Here is a 21,771-nt window from a genome sequence, read left to right on the forward strand (position 1 = left end):
ACAGCACCTTTAGTTTTTCGCATTGCAATTCCCTTTTTTCCACATCCACAAAGTTTAAGACTGGATACACACACACAACATTTAGGTGCATTTTTGGCTGTTTTTTAAAATACTGAAGCCAAACGTTTGATGTTAGTCTATAGCAATGGTTCCCAAAACTTTCGGAGGCCGGGACCCACTTTTGGCCGAGACTTTTGTTGGAACACCCCCACTACCGTACTTAGCCTCATTTCATCCGATTTATGTCAACAGTATTTGTAGCTAGATGCCAGTACTTAGCTGCATTCGGAAATAAGTCCCTGTAACATCTAAAATTTTGCGGGCGGGGGATGGGGCAGATTCAAGGTATCCCGCTGCTGTGCATCACGGGGGCCTGACTATGGCTGCTGATCGGGAGTCATGTAACCCGACCCATCCATTAGTGGTCAACAGAGACGTAGCTAGGGGTTTAGAACATGGAGGTGAAATACTTCTGAGTGGGCCCCAACCCAGTGGGCCTCCCACACAGTATAATGACCCCTTAGTGGCCCCCACACAGGATAATGCCCCTATAGCTGTCTCTACACAGAATAATGCCCCTATAGTACCTCCCCACACAGTATAATGCTACCATAGTGCCTCCCACACAGAATAATGCCCCCATAGCTGCCCCTACATAGTATAATGACCCCTTAGTGCCCCCCACACAGTATAATGCTCCTTTATCTGCCCTTACACAGTATAATGACCCCATAACTGCCCCCACACAGTATAATGCCCTATAGCTGTCCCCACACATTATAATGCCCCTATATAATGCGCCTATAGTGCCTCCCTACACAGTATAATGCCCCTATAGCTGCACCCACAGAGTAGAATAACCCCTTAGTTCCCCCCACACAGTAGAATGCCCCTATAGCTGCCCCACACACAGTTTAATGCCCTATAGCTGCACCCACAGGATAATGCCCCTATAGCTGCCCCAACAGTATAATGCTCCCATAGCTAACCCACACAGTATAATACCCCCATAGCTGCCCCATGGGTATAATGACCCTATAGCTGCCCCCACACAGTATAATGACCCCTTAGTGCCCCCCACAGTATTTTGACCCCATAGCTGCCCCCACAGGATAATGCCCCTATTGCTGCCCCCACACAGTATAATTCCCTTATAGCTGCCCTCCCCACAGTATTATGCCCCCCATAGCTGCCCACACACAGTAAAATGCCCTCATAGCTGTCCCCACAAAGTATAATATCCCCAAAACTGCCACCTCACAGTATAATGCCCCACACAGTATAGTGCCCCCCATAGCTGCCACCTCACAGTATAATGCCCCACTCAGTATAATGCCCCCATAGCTGCCTCCACACAGCCCTAATAGTGCCTAATAAAAATAATAAAATACATACTCACCTATGCCCGTGCCCAGGACGGGTGGAGATCCTTTTGCTCCTCCGGTCTGTGCAGTGTGCGGATCAGCGCAGACAGGTGCAAGAAACAGTCAGCATCTTGCACCAGCATTGATTTCAACTGTATCTGCGTCCTGAGGATGCACATACAATGAAAACCAGGAGATCACTCGGTGGCTCGCGACCCCAGGTGGTTTTCACACGAACCCTTGGGAAATTATGGTCTATAGGAACATTTGAATATATCCACACACATAGGGAAGATTTACTATTGTTGTTGCACCAGAATTTTGTCCTAAGTTGCGACTTTTTTTAGCGCAAAATAATTTAGCAAAATGTATTTTTTCTTTGTGCCAAGAAGTACAGATGTTTACGTCTCCCTAGAGACTTTTCAGAAAAGTGAAGAGTCTAAAAAAGGGTGCAAAACAAGCTAACAAACAGTTGGTACGAGGAAAGCGTCTAACATTAACTAGATGCGCCAAATTTATCAGACAGCTTGATAACACTTTGATATTTGGGACATCTTCTGACTGCCTGGTATAAGTTTATGCCAAGTTAGATAGCATTAGTAAAATGCCCCACCGTGTTTTGGTCAGTGGTTTTATTTATTTTATTTTATGATTTTTTTCAAAACACAGCATGCTCTGAGTATGATTTTTTTTCTTGCCATTTGCTCCATAGACTTCAATAGTTTTTTTGATGTGGCGTTAAAAAACGCATGTATAAAAGACATAATTTAAAATGCCACTAAAAATGCCTTACAACTTTAAAAAACAGGTGTTTTGTATGTGGTTTTAAGACTACCTGGCCTTGGGACACTTACATAGGCGTATTTAGGTCACTATATTAGGCTTCGTTCACAGCTGCGCTAGGGCTCCGTTCCGACGTTCCGTTGGAACGGAGCCCTGACAGGTACAAACAGAAACCATAGGTTTCCGTTTCCATCACCATTGATTTCAATGGTGGCGGATCTGGTGCCAATGGTTTCCGTTTGTCTCCGTTGTGCAAGGGTTCCGTCGTTTTGACGGAATCAATAGCGTAGTCGACTATGGTATTGATTCCGTCAAAACGACAGAACCCTTGCACAACGGAGGCAAAAGGAAACCATTGGCACCGGATCCGTAATTTTTGAAATCAATGGTGATGGAAATGGAAACCTATAGTTTCCGTTTGTGTCAGTCAGGGCTCTATTCCGATTGAAACCTCAGACGGAACGGAGCCCCAGTGCAGATGTGAATGAAGCCTTAGTGGTACAAAAGCAGAGATAAAGTATAATGGAAAGATTATTCTGTGTTTTGGAAATACTGATGCAAAACACTGGTCAAAATACTATACACCAATGTGAAAGTGTCCTAGGTGCTTTTTTGCGCTTCTATGGTGTTCTAACACCGGTTCTTATGAATGGCAGGAGGTCCGGGAGCTGCATCAGAAATACAGACGCAAAAAAAACACCTGTATTACACTCGTGTGAAAGTGGCCTTAGGCTGATAATTAGTTACAGTAGATCCTTTTGTCATATTTCAACTATACTAAGTAAAATAGACTAGGACGAGACGACTTGCACTGCGACATGGCAGGGAAAGTTGTGTTAAATGTGCAATGAATGAAACAGAGTGCAAAAGGTCATCAGCAACATGGTTAAAAGTTGTTGGTAGATATCTAGCGGCAGCACGTCCCCTATTTACACGGGGAAATGTGCTGCCGACAATAATAATTTTTACTGCCGCAATGATCAGTTGACAAACAAGCGTTTGCTCAATTCTCGGGTTATCGCTGTGCCCTTTTAAATGGAAATGAGCTTCATGTTCACCCAATTATCAGCCCGTGTAAAAGGGTTTTCTTTCAGGCTACAACCATTACACCCATAGTAGATAATGGACTATGTCGGCCACCAAGAATAATTATATGAAAAATTGGGTTGAAAACTCCATTCACATAAGCTTTTCTTCACACAGATATTTTTTGTAATTTTAAACTGAATGTAAAACGCAAACATTTTGTAAAATGTAAGGTTTTATTTTAGGGTGTTTTTGTTGGTGTTTTTGGTGGCGTTTTTTATTTAGTGTTATTTTGTACATGCGGTTTTTCTGGCGTTTTTGAAGCCCTATAAAGAAGCTTATGGGAAAAAAAACAGTCTGCATTTTGAAAAAAAGCCACGGACTATAAAAAAGCAACAAAAAAGCCACAAACCGAAAAGCAGTTGTATGTAGTGCATTTTATATTTCCCTATAGACTTTAATGCTACATCTGGCCGTGGTAATAAACACATTAAAAAAATACAGTTAAAAACACCCCAAAAAACGCTGCAAAACACTGTGTGTGAATCCAGCCTAACGTCCTTGATATGCTTCAATAAAACCTTCTAATTCATATTCATATGGTTTTACTTTGAGAACTTACCCTGTCATCTTTGGCGGTCTTCTCTTTTGGTATTCCAGCTCATCTACCGTCCACACAGCACCTTTCACATTTTCCACACGCACAAAGCACTTGTGCAAACTAAGGTTGTGTCGAACTGCATTCTGCAGGAGTGAAACATTGTAACAATGATGTCACCAATTTATTTGTCATTTAAGTTCTGTACTGGAAATGTGCTCACACTAGTCACTGACCTAAACAAATTTCTATATTTCCGATACACTATAAAAAAATATCATAGAAAACCAACTAGCCTGTGCAGTTCTGTGAAAATGTACTCTGCTCTTTTGAAAAAGACAATACCTTAGACAGTATGAATTTACAGTTTAGCAGGCATTTGTTAATCTGTGAAAGTGTTCATCACGCCTTAGGGACAAATGGATCAAGCAGCTAATATGAAATATTCTGCCGTCCTTTAATCAACACAGTACATTTTAAAGGGTCTCATAAGCTGCCATGTCTGATTACCAAGGAGTTAATAGCTGGGCAAAGATGGCAACACGTGCATATCACCACCCTTTCCTGACACTCCTACACTCAAATGATATGACCCCAATTTCAAAGCAGCACCCCTTCTCTCATTCTAAGCCCAAGCTGGAGATGAGAGACTAATTCGTTAGGCTAAAACATTAACAGCAATTTGAGAGGTCAGAAACGGGTCACGCAACCAGAGCTCAGACAGACGGGAGGGAGTGGGCTATAGGAAGATTGAGAACCAGGAGGGAAGAGAAGGAAGGAAAATGAATACACAGCAGAGATAAGGACAATATAAGCGTTTGTAAAATGCTGCTACAAATGAAAGTGGCTAATATATTTGTTAGTAAGTATTTTACTTATAAAGATTCTGCTACGGCTGTAGACTGGTACAAGTAGTAAATGTGTTTTATTTATGATGATTCATTGGTACAGCACTCACTACTTACGTGGAGTTTACACTTGCATCACTATGTCCATTGTTCTGCTTCGTCATAGGAGAAGAACAGCGAGAATAACGGAAGCAATGGACCGGTCGCATGACAGAAACCAATGGCGCCCAATGGAACCCATTGATTTTAATGAGTTCTCTGGGGTTTCCGTCATGGTTTGTCATTTTGCTGGACAAAATACAGCTGCATGCTGCACTATTATGTCCAGTAAAAACAATGGAATCTGCAACAGGGCCACTGACGGAACCTCCGACCCAGATGCAGATGAACAGGGCCTTAGACTTCCGAAACTACTAAAATACATAGATCAGTAATAAAAATCTTCCTAAGGGCTCATGCACAGGGCTCATGCGCACGGCGCTATTAGGGCTACCTTCTTATACCACCAATTTCATACAGATTCCTGTCAAATTTTGTATGAATTTAAAACAGAAAAAAAACAAATTGTGGCAAGCTCCATCAGATGAGGTTCCCCTCCTAGGAGCATTGCGTACAAAGGTGTAACAGGCAACCACAGAGTTCCCTGCTGTATCTATGTATGCCTCCAATTTTATATGGAGATTTATTTCTGTCAGAATTTGTATGAAATTATAGCATGCTGTGTCAGACGTCATAACACGAAACTCTTTAACCCCTTAATGACAAGCCTATTTTAAACCTTAATGACCAAGCCATTTTTTGCATTTCCATCGTCGCATTCCAAGAGCTATAACTTTTTTATTTTTGTGTCGACATAGCTGTATAAGGTCTTGTTTTTTGCGGGACAAGTTGTATTTTTTAATAGCACTATTTTGGGGTACATAGAATTTATTGATTAACTTTTATTAACTTTTTTGGGGGGGGGGTAAAGGAAAAAAAACCATAAATTTTGCCACGCTTTTTTGCGTCTTTGATTTACCTCGTTTACTGTGTGGTATAAATAACATAATAACTTTATTCAGTGGGTCATTATGATTGTGGCGATACCAAATTTATATAGATTTTGTATGTTTTACTACTTTTACACAGTAAAAACCCTTTTTTTTCAAAATTATTTGTTTTTTGTCGCCATGTTTTAAGAGCCATAATTGTTTTATTTTTACGCCGATGCGGTTGTATGAGGGCTTGTTTTTTGCGTGACTACTTCTAGTTTTTATTGGTACCATTTTGGAGTACATAAAACTTTTTGATCACTTTATGATCATATTTTTTTTAATGCAGGATGAACAGAAAACCGCAATTCTGGCATTGTTTTTTATTTTATTTTTTACAGCGTTCACCGTGCGCGTTAAATAACGTAATCGCTTTATAAGTGGGGTAATTACGGATGCGGCGATACCAAATATGTGTAATATTTTAAAAAATTTTTCATATTAAAGTATTTTATAGAGGAAAAAGTGGGTTTTTTATTTGGGATTTTTATTTATTTATTATTACCTTTATTAAACTTTATTTTTAGTCCCATTAGGGGACTTCACTATGTGGTCTTCTGATCGCTTTTATAATACACTGCAATACTTCCGTACTGCAGCGTATTATTGCCTGTCATTGTGAAACTGACAGGCACCTGCTAGGTCATGCCTCAGGCATGGCTTAGCAGGCATCCACCACAGGCAGACCTGGGGGCCTTTGTTAGGCCCCCGGCTGCCATAGAAGCCATTGTCACCCTGTGATTGCAATCGCAGTGTGCCGATGGGGTGAGAAAGGGAGCACCTTCCCTCCAAAACCACTTGGATGCGGCGCTCGCTATTGAGCACCGTAGCTAATGGGTTAAACAGGTGTGATCGATTTTGAAATTGATCCCACCCGTTAGTGCAGGTGTCCGACTGTCTTTAGACTGCCCGACACCCGCTTTAGCCGGCACAAGACACCCGTGCCGGGCTTATGTCAGAGCGCCGTGAAAAGGCAGCGCTCTGGCATAAGTACCCTTAACGCCCGCTGTGAAAAGGCGTATTGGTGGACGTTAAGGGGTTAATATGGAGTTGCATGGAGCACCGTATGGTGGAAGACAGAGTGCACGTCATAGACTCTGGGCTCCTCCATATACAGACTCTAATGTGTGCATGAAGCTTTCGGCTAGGGCTACACATTAACATTTGGTCACTCCCGAGCCATAGTAAAATTGCGGGGTCAGATTTTTTGGGATGGTCACCGAAAATATTGAGATTCCAGTAATACTGTGATTTCATCATGACTTGATGACATGATCTGTATCTCCATACAATAAAAACACACTACAAGTAAATGATTTCTTAGACTTAGGCAAAATATAGTTTTTTTTATATACATATCTTCTATATAGATATGTATTATGTAAAAACATATAATCTGGATGTACTCAATTACCTTCCATGTGGCGGTGTTTCTTCTGAAATATGCAAACATGCGAGTGAACCAATTGTAGATCTCATTCAAAGTCAGCTGCCGGTCCGGTGTATCTAGAATAGCCTGTTAAAAAAGTGTGAAAGGTGGGGTAAGTATATTAAGTATGCTTACAGACATTTGCTTTCTAATCCCCCTTTAACTTCATTCCAGTTTCAATGCTCTTACCTGTCGAATAAGAGAAGCATATGTAAAGGGAGGGCGAACCTCAGCATTTTTATAAAACTCATGATTCTGGGCGAGCTCTAGAAATGAAAGACAAAAAGGAAACATAAGCTCCTCTGTAACTGTACGTATTCACAATTTAGGAGCCCTTCACACAGGGTTGTTGTCTGATGTTTTAAACTGCACGAAAAAAATGCATGTAAAAACGCCAGCATTTTTTAAATGTAACATGTTATTATGGTGTTTTTACATGCATTTTTGCTGGTGTTTTTTATGGGAAACTTGCCAGATAAAACAACATACCTAAGGCATGCTGTATTTTTTAAAACAATACCACTAAACCCATAAACACCACAAACTGAAATGCTGTGTAGACTTTTCAATAATTCACTATAGACTGTAAAGTTACATCTGGCCGCTGTATGTGAATCCAGCCTTAGGGTATGTTCACACGCAGTGTTTTCAGACGTAAGTCGGGCGTTTTACACCTCGAATTACGCCTGAAAAAACGCCCTTAATACACCTACAAACATCTGCCCATTGCTTTCAATGGGATTTACGATATTCAGTTCCCGCGAGCCTTCATTTTACGCGTCACTGTCAAAATACGGCGCGTAAAATGACGGCTCGTCTAAAGAAGTGCAGGACACTCCTTGGGACGTTTTCTGATGTTTTTTTAACAACTCGCGTTTTTCGCAGTTTTTTTACGGCCGTTTTTGGAGCTGTTTTTCAATGGAGTCAATGAAAAACACCTCCAAAAACGGCCGTAAAAAAACTGCGAAAAACGCGAGTTGTTAAAAAAACATCAGAAAATCAGGAGCTGTTTTCGCCTGAAAACAGCTCCGTATTTTCAGACGTTTTTGCTCACTGCGTGTGAACATACCCCTAAAGGCTATACCTATGAGGGCTTTTTTTTTTTAATACAGAGGCTGTATCATTCGCTATTCACTGAATCAGTCAGTCCTGCGTGTCCACCTGTAATCTATCACATCTAAATTATGAACTTAGATGTGATAGTTTACAGGTGGATCCAGAACCCGCTCTCTCACTGAACCCACCAGTCCCGCGGACCTGACTGGAACAGGATTTAGCGCTAGATACAGCTGCTCTGAATTGAGCATACAGAACAGCTGTATCTAAAAAAGTAAAAGGAGTTTTTCATGAAAACAAATTAAGAAGTTACACTAAACACACTGATCTATTTATTGAAATTAAAAAAACAAAAAAAAAAATACAAAGGTGTACATAGCCTTTAACCATATTGTATAGTTACAGAATAGAAAGTATACAAATGGTGTCTATTTTAGAATGTTTCTTCTTCAAATGAATGTTTTTAAAGCACCCTTCCAGTCAATCCTTAAAATTTCAGTTTGACGCCAGTTAATCTTAATATCCCACTCCCATGTCACACTCACCAGGGTCCAAGATGCTGTGGAATGTGGAGATGTATGCTGGGGTCCTCACACTGTACAGCTGTTTCTGTGCCTGCAGAACTGACATGGATGGAACAAGGTAGTCACCAGTGAATTTATTTTCTGACTAACAAAATGATGACTCTGCGTAATATGTTGGAGCTTTATGAAAAAGGATAATAATAAAAATATTCTACTTCTAACTACCCTGCAGAGACACTATTTTAGTCAGGGAAAAAAATTCACTGGTGACTACTATTTCCCTCCATGTAACAGGGAGGCTCAAATACAGATAAAGCAGCCCTTACATGCAAAGGCCCTGCATACAACAGCTCAGATTCAGATTCTGAGACTCGTGGGAGATTGGGGTTAACTGCAGTAAAAACTGAAGTCTTAGCTTTTGTTTAAAGGTCTGCTTTAAGTACTATTGTGAAAACTTCTATCTTCCAGTATTTACAGAATCAGAAGACAGAGTGCTACTAAGAGAGCGTTCACGATTTACATATCTAAGGAAACAGAAATGTGTCTATACTCATAGCAAGGAAGACATACATAAAGCATGCATAGCAAAAAATGAAACGCAATGTCAATTATGAAAATCTGTGTGGCAGTGAGGGCTTGCATTAAGCGGTACTCACCCGAGGATATTGGAGTGCAGAACTTATCCACTATTCTTCTTCGTACTGGACCCATGCTAGGCAGACTTGAGGAGCTGATCACAGAAGTACCTGCTCTCATTGGAGTGATGGGGGCTGTTGCAGAAGTTGGAGGTTGAGGTAAGCCATCTGGGTAGTTGTCTGGAGACATTTTGGTGTGGCTTGCACTGGAGACCAAATTGAGCTGGAAAAAATATAAAACAGAAATGCAAGGGCATGAGTGCCCAGTCAGAAAGGGAAAAGATGAGAAAGAGGGAGAGGATAGTGGCTCAGACCCATTAGGGTGACTTACTGGTTGACTGAAGGGCTTTGGTTCTGATGGCCTCATGTGCAGATGTGTCATCATTGCTTGTAACCGTTCACTCTCTTTTGTCAGCTAACATAAAGACAATGTACTATAGTAAAAGCTTGTGACAATAAGCTATACAGTGAAAATCATTATTAAATATTAATGAAACTTGATGATACACTAATGGACAACATGGATGTTATCAATAATCTCCCATTTACCTGTATCTCCAGCTGCTGGACCACCTGCATCTGTACCCGGCACTGAGCTGTGCTGCGATCATCCAACGCATGTTCTGTGTTTAGATGTCTTTATAGAATACAAAAGACAAAGAGTTAAAATATTGTCTCTACTGTATTGGGAGATGCTAGTTTGAACAGTTGCACTGAAACGCATAGTATTTCAGAATATATATCATATATCTATAATGGCGACAGATCTAAATGAAATTCAGTAACTAATACTGTTCTGATATCATAACGTGTTGTACCACACAATGTATGGATAAATGCACACCTAAGTTCCATTATTTATGGGTGAGGATATTTGATACAGTGAGAAGAGAGGCTTTGTAAAAAAAAAAACACATAAATTATATTACAGCTTGGCTAGTAACAGCCTAGGATGACAGTTTGCTAAGAAGCAAATGAGAAATTGAATTTGTCTTTAGAGAATTGTGCTGTGAAAGTAGAGCTATACTTTAAAATGTTTCACAATGTTTTTAAGCAGAGAACCCCTACTCAAAGAGGTAACAATAGTATCTATTAGATGAAAGTATCCCAACTCTATAATCATACACTGTCCTGGACACCATTAGGACAGTGCAAGTCCTCTCTAAAGACATGGTGTGCACACCCTAGGGAACACATACAACTGGTTGAAAACCTAGGCCTAAGGCTCCATGCACACTACCGTGACCGTCATTGCGACCTGTAATTACGGGTACGGCCGCGGAGAGCCGTCCGTATTTATGGGCTGTGCTCTCATTATAAAGTATGGGAGAACGGTCTGTAAAATAAAAAAACTAGGATATGTCCTTTTTTTCCCGCGAAGTTTCTACGGCATAGACACCTTCCGGTAAACATACGGGGAGGTGTCCCTCGGCCATAGAAATGAATGTGTCTGTAATTAGGGACCGTAATTATGGTCCGTAATTGTGGTCCGTGATTTTACGGTCGTGTGCATGGGGCCTTAGGGGAACCAAGTACATTTCTGATGATTAGGTACATTTTGAGCTACATTACAATATGGAATTAGGAAGGAGATTCCTCCATATTAATAATAAAATTACAAATATGTGTCCGAAAGCTTCCATTACATTTAGATTATGTGATTATACAGTAGATACTAACTTGATAAACTGTCCCATATCCTCGCATAAGGCCTCACAGCCTGGCCACCGACATTCACCATGTCCATAAAGTAGGTGTGAACTGGGAGTTATCTCATAATGTGATGAACTGTGGAAGGAAATAAGGTTTACAATACAAATGATACAAAGAAATAATGGCTGAAGATTAAAGAAGATACAACAGAAAGAAGTAGCGGGTATGTTATACACTTGTTAACCCGCTTTATGGTTCATATACAAAAGATAAGAACTGATAGATACATGAATAGGTACTACACTTATAAATGCAATATATATTATATATCAATAATGGCTTACATATACCTATCCCGCCGTAGATGCTGTAGGGCACTTTGACCATTAGGTAAAGAGGGATGAACCGTGGAAGGAGACAACTTGTTGCTTGAGAATGAGGTAGAGATTGTGCTGCTTAGATCATCTTGTTTGCAGGAATCCTCTTGGTTGTTACTCATCTCCTTCAGGAGTTGGTGCAGATCTGATGGGGACACCGCTAGTAGGACATTCCAAAATCATGTGTAAGTAAATATGCAAGAGCAAGGCTTCCTATCCTTACAAATAGTCCTTCCCTGCCATGTGCTGTATGACTGAACATTGCAGGCTTCATGCCAGATCAGGCCAAATATACTTCATTTTTTCCATTTTCATTCGCATACACTTTTCAATACTAACCTTGTGGCAGGCCTGACAATGTCACTTGTCCTTGGCCCGGCTGCAGTCCTACCAGGCTTTGTCTCTGTAGATTTAACAAGTGCTGCTGTTGTAGCTGCTGCATCTGTAATAGCTGTTGTTGGAACGCTAGCTGTTTATTCCCCAGTGCTGCCTGGAAATCAGATATCTCAGTAAGAAACACATGAGCAATAACAAGAGTTCATACAACGCTATACCAACATATGGAGAACAGACAGGTATTAAGAGGGTTGTACACAGAACAGTCAGTCCTATGTACAGTGACTAATACATGCAAGATTCATGGTTTCCTGCCAGTTAAACCTAGCATATTAAAGTAAGACCATCACAAGAATAATCTGTAGTACAAAAGGGAAATCTATCAGCGCTCACAGCTGACTCAAAAATGAGCGATGTCATGTAGAAGCAGGTCAATGCACATAACCTGATGCAGCGACATATGTGATTGTCTCCTCATGGTGTTTGGTAGATGCAATGCGCTCTTTATTCCTCAAATACTATAGCTAACAAATTCATTAGATATTGCTGTTTGTTTATTTAAGGATTAAGCTTTATTTAACCCCTTAATGACCAGCCTACTTTGGACCTTAATGACCAAGCTATTTTTTACGTTTTTCAATCGTCGCATTCCAAGAGCTATAACGTTTTTATTTTTGCGTCGACATAGCTATATAAGGTCTTGTTTTTTGCGGGACGAGTTGTATTTTTTAATAGCGCCATTTTGGGGGACATATTATTTATTGATTAACTTTTATGAACTTTTTTTTGGGGGGGAATAGAAAAAAATCTGAAATTTCGCCACCCTTTTTTGCGTCCTAAATCTACGCCGTTTACAGTGTGGTATAAATAACACAATAACTTTATTCAGCGGGTTGTTACGATTGCAACGATACCAAATTTGTATAGTTTTTGTATGTTTTACTACTTTTACACAGTAAAAACACTTTTTTTTCTAAATGATTTGTTTTTGTGTCTCCATATTTGAAGAGCCGTAACATTTTTATTTTTTCGCCGATGCGGTTGTATGAGGGCTTTTTTTTTGCGGGACGACTTGTAGTTTTTATTGGTACCATTTTGGAGTAGATGCGACTTTTTGATCACTTTTTTTTAAAGTCAGTATTCACAGAAAACAGCAATTTTTCCATAGTTTTTTATTATTTTTTTTACGGCGTTCACCGTGCGGGTTAAATAATGTAATAGATTTATAGTCGGGGTCGTTATGGACGCGGCGATACCAAATATGTGTAACTTATTAACTTTATTTTGTTTTTTTAATAGTAAAGCAGTTTGTAAGGGGAAAAGCTGGGTTTTTCATTTTTTTCACATTTTTTTTTAAATTAACTTTATGAAACTTTTTTTTCACTTTTTTACTAGTCCCATTAGGGGACTATAATATGCGATTCTGCGATCGCTATTATAATACACTGCAATACTTCTGTATTGCAGTGTATTACTGCCTGGCCGTTTAACACGGACAGGCATCTGCTAGGTCATGCCTGCGGCATGATCTAGCAGGCATTCACTCCAGGCAGACCTGGGGGCCTTTATTAGACCCCCGACTGCCATTAGAGACACAGACGCTCGACGATCGTATCGCCGGGTGTCGGTGGGGGAGAGAGGGAGCTCCCTCCCTCTCTCCAAAACAACTCAGATGCGGTGCTCGCTATTGAGCACCGCATCTGAGGGGTTAAACGTGTGAGATCGATACTAACGCTCCCAGCCCTCAGCTGCCTCTAGCAGCTGAGAGCAGGGAGATTTGACAGCTCCCTGCTCTGTTTACTTATTCCGATGCCGCGACGTAAAAAGTCTATGGCATCGGAATAAGGCCCGTTAGTGACCGACGTAGAAACACGATGGGCCGGTCACTAACGGGTTAAAAGAGGACCTTTTAGGCTATGTTTACACCTGCGTTGTGCCATTCCATTGCTTTGCTCCGTCAGAGGAGCAGAACAAGGGAATAACGTAACCAATGGTTCCATTGCACAATGGACAACGCCGGTTGCCGATGGTACCCATTGACTTTAATAGGTTCCGTGGGCTTTCTGTTGGGGTGTCCATGTTTTTACCGGACACAATAGCTGTTGTCTCCGTTAATCCCTCCCTAACGGAGCCTCCGACCTAGATGAGAATGAAGACTTACATGTTCCACCCCCCGTGAAACAAACACAGAGGAAAGCTCAGATGGTCTTGAGAATGCTGGCACTCATTTGCCTTTATGTAACAGCTTTATTGATGGGGCAATGGCACCCTAAAATTGTTCCAGTTACCTATGCCACGCAAATTTGTGGAATTGTTCCTTAACCCTTTCAGGACGCAGTCATTTTTAGGATTTTTGTTTACATTTTTTCCTCCCCACATTCCAAAAGCCATAACTTTTTTATTTTTCCATCAATATTGCCAAATGAGTGCTTATTTTTTTGCGGGACGAGTTGTAGTTTTTCACGGCACCATTTGTTGTACCATATAATGTATAGGGAAACTGGAAAAAAAATATTTGTGGGGTGGAATAGGAAAAAAAACAGTGATTCCTCAATTTCGCGTTTTTCGCTGCGTTTTTTACGGCTGTTTTTGGAGCTGTTTTTCAATGGAGTCAATGAAAAACGCCTCCAAAAACGTCCCAAAAAGTGTCCTGCACGAGCCGTCATTTTACATGCCGTATTTTGACAGCGACGCGTAAAATAAAGGCTCGTGGGAACAGAACATCGTAATTCACATTGAGAGCAATGGACAGATGTTTGTAGGCGTATTAGGGGCGTTTTTCAGGCGTAATTCGAGGTGTAAAATGCCCGAATTACGTCTGAAACCACTGTGGGGGATCATACCCTTAAAAATAAAATGTGAGTTTTTTCGCCACATTCTGAGAGCCAAAACTGTTGTATTTTTTAGTCGAATGAGCGGTATGAGGGCTTATTTTTTTGCAGGGCGAGTCGTCGTTTCTATTGGTACCATTTTGGGCTACATGAGTTATTTTTATCACTTTTTATTTAAATTTTGTGGGATATGAAGTGACCAAAAAAACAGTGATTCTTGCGGTTTATATTTTTTTCTTTTTATGGCGTTCACCGTGTGCGCTATATAATGCTATATTATAATAGTTCAGACTTTTATGGACGGAGTGATACGAATTTTGTAAAAAAAAATGTACATTACTTCAGAGGAAAAATGGGAATACGGTTTTTGTTTTTTTTAAACTCTTCATTATTTTTTTACACTACTAAAAACTTTATTTACATTTTTCTTTTTACACATTTCATTAGCCTCCCTAGGGGACTTGAACCAGCGATTGTTAGATCGCTGGTACAATACACTGCAATACTAATGTATTGCAGTATATTGTCTTTCTTACAGACTCCTGTTAAGCAATGCCAGAGGCAGGGCTTAACATGAGATGGAGAAAGGCAGTCCTGGGGGCCTTCACTAGGCCCCTGGGCTGCCATGATAAATATCTGCACCCTCTGATCGCATTGCGGGGGGGCAATGAGCTGTCAGAGGGGGTGCCCTCCTCTTTCTAACGTCTAAGATACTGCGATCGTGATTGATCGCAGCATCTAAGGCGTTAAACGGGCAGGAACACAGCTGACACCCGATGTGTACGGAGCGGGCTCAGCGGGTGAGCCCGCTCCAAACATCACCACAACGCAATAGTACATCCTGGTGTGCGAACAGGTTAAAACGATTGCTAAAATGCCTAAGGCCAGGATCACAAACACAGTTTTGATACAGTTTTTAGTGCAGTGTTTGGCTCAGAAATGAACAATAGTTATAAAGAAAAGATGCAATTGGCGCATTTTGATGTTTGCATCTCACTAGACACTTTTTTAAAAGTGACTAGAAAAAAGGAAGTGTGACTTAAAGAGGCTCTGTCACCAGATTTTGCAACCCCTATCTGCTATTGCAGCAGATCGGCGCTGCAATGTAGATTACAGTAACGTTTTTATTTTTAAAAAACGAGCATTTTTGGTCAAGTTATGACCATTTTTGTAGTTATGCAAATGAGGCTTGCAAAAGTCCAAGTGGGTGTGTTTAAAAGTAAAAGTCCAAGTGGGCGTGTATTATGTGCGTACATCGGGGCGTTTTTAATACTTTTACTAGCTGGGCGCTCTGAAGAGAAGTATCATCCTCTTCTCTTCAGAACGCCCAGCTTCTGACAGTGCAGATCTGTGACGTCACTCACAGGTCCTGCATCGTGACGGCCACATCGGCACCAGAGGCTACAGTTGATTCTGCAGCAGCATCAGCGTTTGCAGGTAAGTCGATCTTACCTGCAAACGCTGATGCTGCTGCAGAATCAACTGTAGCCTCTGGTGCCGATGTGGCCGTCACGATGCAGGACCTGTGAGTGACGTCACAGATCTGCACTGTCAGAAGCTGGGCGTTCTGAAGAGAAGAGGATGTTACTTCTCTTCAGAGCGCCCAGCTAGTGAAAGTATTAAAAACGCCCCGATGTAAGCACATAATACACGCCCACTTGGACTTTTACTTTTAAACACACCCACTTGGACTTTTGCAAGCCTCATTTGCATAACTACAAAAATGGTCATAACTTGGCCAAAAATGCTCGTTTTTTAAAAATAAAAACGTTACTGTAATCTACATTGCAGCGCCTATCTGCTGCAATAGCAGATAGGGGTTGCAAAATCTGGTGACAGAGCCTCTTTAATGGGAAAGGGGTGTGGCTCAAAATGCTCCACAAAGCACACAAAAACAGGCACAAATTATTTCCATATAAGCTAAACAAAGGTTGTTCAAGGAAGAAAAAAAATTGTCTAACAGGTCATGCAAGATGCACCAAAATTATCATATAAATGAACTACTGAGATAAATTTGGCGCATTTTGTGACAGCCTGGTCTAAGTTTTCGCTGTCTAACGGTATGTACACACGCAAACTCAAAAAAGGCCGGTTTTTCGCAGTCTATGAAAAATGGCTCCAGAAACGTCCCAAGAAGTGACATGCACTTCTATTTAGCGGCCAATTTTTTACGTGGCCGCTTTTCTAAACGGCCGCGCAAAAAAACGTCCCGTCGGAACAGAACGCTGTTTTTCCCATTGAAATCAATTTGCAGATGTTTGGAGGCGTTCTGCTTCTGATTTTTCAGTCGTTTACGGCCCGAAAAACTTCTGAAACAATGCCGTGTGAACATACCCTAAATCTTATACAGCATTAGTAATTGTGGGCCATTGTATTGCCTAGATCCACAAGACATCCTCTGTTATCCGCTCTTGGGGAAAGAGAATTAATAGTGCATGTTAATGGATGGATCAGGAGTTTATCCTGAAAGATTAGGAACAAGACTTAAAGAAGTATTCAGCTTGGCAACTTCTCACCTCTTTTGACTGCTGTTTCCCTGCGTGTTGCTGGGAAAGTAACTGGAGGTGAAGCTGTTCTTGTTGCTTCTTGTAATATTCCTGAAGCTGCCAAGAGAAAAAGGAAACACAATAACAACAGGGAAGCAGTGACTGAAAGCTTCCTGTCCGCAAATGAAAGCGGACCTGTCACGTATTTAAGCTTATTAGGTAATGTGCAGTAGTTTCTCCGTATTTAGTATTTATACTTGCGGTGCGCGGCCAGTGCTGCAAGCTTGAGCCCAAGTATATATATATATATATATATATATATATATACACACACACACACACATACCGTTCACAAGTTTAGGGTCACTTAGAAATTTCCTTATTTTTGAAAGAAAAGCACAGTTTTTTTCAATGAAGATAACATTAAATTAATCAGAAATACACTCTATACATTGTTAATGTGCTAAATGACAATTCTAGCTGCAAACGTCTGGTTTTTAATACAATATCTACTTAGGTGTATAGAGGCCCATTTCCAGCAAACATCACTCCAGTGTTCTAATCGTACATTGTGTTTGATAACTGTGTTAGAAGGCTAAAGGATGATTAGAAAACACTTGGAAACCCTTGTGCAATTATGTTAGCACCGCTGTAAACAGTTTTGCTGTTTAGAGGAGCTATAAAACGGACCTTCCTTTGAGCTAGTTGAGAATCTGGAGCATTACATTTGTGGGTTCGATTAAACTCTCAAAATGGCTAGAAAAAGAGAGCTTTCATGTGAAACTCGACAGTCTATTCTTGTTCTTAGAAATGAAGGCTATTCCATGCGAGAAATTGCCAAGAAACTGAAGATTTCCTACAACGGTGTGTACTACTCCCTTCAGAGGACAGCACAAACAGGCTCTAACCAGAGTAGAAAGAGAAGTGGGAGGCCCCGCTGCACAACTGAGCAACAAGACAAGTACATTAGAGTCTCTAGTTTGAGAAATAGACGCCTCACAGGTCCTCAACTGGCAGCTTCATTAAATAGTACCCGCAAAACGCCAGTGTCAACGTCTACAGTGAAGAGGCGACTCCGGGATGCTGGCCTTCAGGGCAGAGTGGCAAAGAAAAAGCCATATCTGGGACTGGCTAATAAAATGTAAAGATTAATATGGGCAAAAGCACACAGACATTGGACAGAGGAAGATTGGAAAAAAGTGTTATGGACAGACGAATCGAAGTTTGAGGTGTTTGGATCACACAGAAAAACATTTGTGAGACGCAGAACAACTGAAAAGATGCTGGAAGAGTGCCTGACGCCATCTGTCAAGCATGGTGGCGGTAATGTGATGGTCTTGGGTTGCTTTGGTGCTGGTAAAGTGGGAGATTTGTACAAGTTAAAAGGGATTTTGAATAAGGAAGGCTATCACTCCATTTTGCAACGCCATACCCTGTGGACAGCGCTTGATTGGAGCCAATTTCATCCTACAACAGGACAATAACCCAAAGCACACCTCCAAATTATGCAAGAACTATTTAGGGAAGAAGCAGGCAGCTGGTATTCTATCTGTAATGGTGTGGCCAGCGCAGTCACCAGATCTCAAACCCATAGAGCTGTTGTGGGAGCAGCTTGACCATATGGTACGCAAGAAGCGCCCATCAAGCCAATCCAACTTGTGGGAGGGGCTTCTGGAAGCATGGGGTGAAATTTCTCCCGATTACCTCAGCAAATTAACAGCTAGAATGCCAAAGGTCTGCAATGCTGTAATTGCTGCAAATGGAGCATTCTTTGACGAAAGCAAAGTTTGAAGGAGAAAATTATTATTTCAAATAAAAATCATTATTTCTAACCTTGTCAATGTCTTGACTATATTTTCTAGTCATTTTGCAACTCATTTGATAAATATGAGTGTGAGTTTTCATGGAAAACACAAAATTGTCTGGGTGACCCAAAACTTTTGACCGGTAGTGTATATATATATATATATATATATATATATATATATATATATATATATATATATATATATATATATATATAAATCCAAAAAACAGGCAGCACACCGTAGTATCAGTGAAAAAAGAGGGTACTTTATTGCCCCATGTGCGACGTTTCATCTCTATCCACTAGAGCCTTTCTCAAGCAAAAGACATGTGAACACACAGCAGTATAAATCAAAGTGTCAATCAGCAAATACAAATACAGTAATCATGTACATACAGTGTCAAAATATAGTTAGTATAAAAAAATCACATATGTGAAAAATCAATACAGGAGCAGTGTAGAGCCAACAGTAATAAAACAGTATTCAGTGTAGCCATACTTGATAAACCATCAAGACAGTGTAAAGTATCAATAAATATTGATACATGCACCTGTGTAATCATAGTGAAAGAAACAAGGGTATTGAATTAAAACTGATATCACCTGAGGAGACATGTTCATACAGCCGCAATGGCGGCATCAACGAGGCGCTACTGCACATGCGCGGAAGTATGGCATAGAGTAGTGGAGACCCGGATGTGTGACGCAGTTGGCACATGCGCAATGCGCATCAGAACATACGGACGCCATCTTGGATAATGGCAAACGGGAGGTAAAGATAGTGGCATGGCTATGTGCCTATGCCAAATGGATAAAAAATGAATATGTCAATAGGGACAAGGCGCCTACTAGATGAGGGTAGTACAGGGAGGCAGGCACCGGAGCATAAAAATCACCAGGACCCAGACACTGTGTGGCTCAATCCAGTGAAGGGAGAGACACACTCTATTTAGAATATAGGGACGTGTTGGAGGTCAAATACCCGCAGTACGCAGACATATGCCACCAATGTAAGGGAAAGCACTGACACTTATATGCGTGAATACCACACATATGTGTCTTGGTGCATTCCCTAACATCCCAAAACTTGTCAGTAAGCGTGTATGAGGGACACAACTGGAGAGCACTTGCGTCCTAATGGGTCCAAGTAATAAAAGCCTATATATGCCTATAGCCAACTCATATCTCACTCAGGTCCAGACAGCATCCATATAATTAGAAAATTAGTACCATAAATAACAATCACAGGGTAACCAGCCATACAGAGGATATGGAACAATGATACAATGAGTCCAGAGGAATGATATCTAGATAGATGTGACTTCATCTACAATAAGAAGAGAATAATTAGTATCATATCAATAAAATTCAGTTATCATGTTAAATATAAGGAAAACGATATCAACATGTATCACCGATGAGAACCAGTGTCTGGAGGATCTACACTAATCCACCCAATGCAAAATCCACGTTAAGGCCCTTTGGTTTGAGAGTGTCGAGCCTACCTATCCATTGTAATTCCCTTAGTTTAAGGAGCTTAGTCCTATCTCCAGCCCGTCTAGGTGGCGGAATGTGGTCTAAAATCCAAAATCTCAGTTGTTGTTCCGTATGTCCCAAATCAGTGAAGTGTTTAGATACAGGAAGATCTGATTTTTTTCTTCCTAATAGTGTATCTATGCTGATTGAGTCTAGTCTTAAGATCTAAGGTAGTCTCACCTACATACAGGAGTTTACAAGGACATTGGAGAACATAGATCACAAAGTCACTATTGCATGTAAGGTAGTGTCTGATCTGACACTGGTTCTCATCGGTGATACATGTTGATATCGTTTTCCTTATATTTGACATGATAACTGAATTTTATTGATATGATACTAATTATTCTCTTCTTATTGTAGATGAAGTCACATCTATCTGGATATCATTCCTCTGGACTCATTGTATCATTGTTCCATATCCTCTGTATGGCTGGTTACCCTGTGATTGTTATTTATGGTACTAATTTTCTAATTATATGGATGCTGTCTGGACCTGAGTGAGATATGAGTTGGCTACAGGCATATATAGGCTTTTATTACTTGGACCCATTAGGACGCAAAGAATCTCCAGTTGTGTCCCTCATACACGCTTACTGACAAGTTTTGGGATGTTAGGGAATGCACCAAGACACATATGTACATGATTACTGTATTTGCTGATTGACACTTTGATTTATACTGCTGTGTGTTCACATGTCTTTTGCTTGAGAAAGGCTCTAGTGGATAGAGCTGAAACGTCGCACATGGGGCAATAAAGTACCCACCTTTTTTCACTGATACTACGGTGTGCTGCCTGTTTTTTGAATTTCTGTATAGCTGGGAACTTGGTCTGCTCCCACGAGCTTGCACCCACATCTCCAACCCGGTGCTGCTGGATCTTCTGTTTTACTATATATATATATATATATATATATATATATATATATATATATATATATATATATATATATATGTATATATATATATATATATGTATATATATATGCATATACACTACCGTTCAAAAGTTTGGTGTCACCCAGACAATTTTGTGTTTTCCATGAAAACTCACACTTATATTTACCAAAAGAGTTGCAAAATGACTAGGAAATATAGTCAAGACATTGACAAGGTTAGAAATAATGATTTTTATTTGAAATAATAATTTTCTCCTTCAAACTTTGCTTTCATCAAAGAATGCTCCATTTGCAGCAATTACAGCATTGCAGACCTTTGGCATTCCAGCTGTTAATTTGCTGAGGTAATCGGGAGAAATTTCACCCCATGCTTCCAGAAGTTGGATTGGCTTGATGGGCACTTCTTGCATACCATACAGTCAAGCTGCTCCCACAACAGCTCTATGGGGTTGAGATCTGGTGACTGCGCTGGCCACTCCATTACAGATAGAATACCAGCTGCCTGCTTCTTCCCTAAATAGTTCTTGCATAATTTGGAGGTGCTTTGGGTCA

General features: G+C 40.6%; 1 protein-coding gene across 5 annotated transcripts in view; it reads right to left on the minus strand.

The window, feature by feature from the left end:
• FOXP4 (forkhead box P4) overlaps positions 1–21,771 on the minus strand; it is a 76,451-nt gene that overhangs the window by 11,872 nt on the left and 42,808 nt on the right. The window contains exons 5-15 of one of the 5 annotated variants that reach the window (XM_075853627.1): positions 17,008–17,094; positions 11,664–11,814; positions 11,298–11,484; positions 10,975–11,082; positions 9,844–9,931; positions 9,626–9,709; positions 9,316–9,517; positions 8,681–8,758; positions 7,269–7,345; positions 7,065–7,166; positions 3,796–3,917 (exon numbers count right to left, since the gene is read on the minus strand). In XM_075853627.1, the coding sequence (XP_075709742.1) occupies positions 3,796–3,917; positions 7,065–7,166; positions 7,269–7,345; positions 8,681–8,758; positions 9,316–9,517; positions 9,626–9,709; positions 9,844–9,931; positions 10,975–11,082; positions 11,298–11,484; positions 11,664–11,814; positions 17,008–17,094 (1,286 nt within the window). Of the gene's footprint in view, positions 1–3,795; positions 3,918–7,064; positions 7,167–7,268; positions 7,346–8,680; positions 8,759–9,315; positions 9,710–9,843; positions 9,932–10,974; positions 11,083–11,291; positions 11,485–11,663; positions 11,815–17,007; positions 17,095–21,771 lie in introns of all 5 variants that reach the window. The other 4 variants (XM_075853626.1, XM_075853629.1, XM_075853628.1 and 1 more) reach the window with 4 other exon arrangements.

This window comes from Rhinoderma darwinii, chromosome 2, assembly GCF_050947455.1.
Source record: "Rhinoderma darwinii isolate aRhiDar2 chromosome 2, aRhiDar2.hap1, whole genome shotgun sequence".
Lineage (NCBI taxonomy): Eukaryota > Metazoa > Chordata > Amphibia > Anura > Rhinodermatidae > Rhinoderma > Rhinoderma darwinii.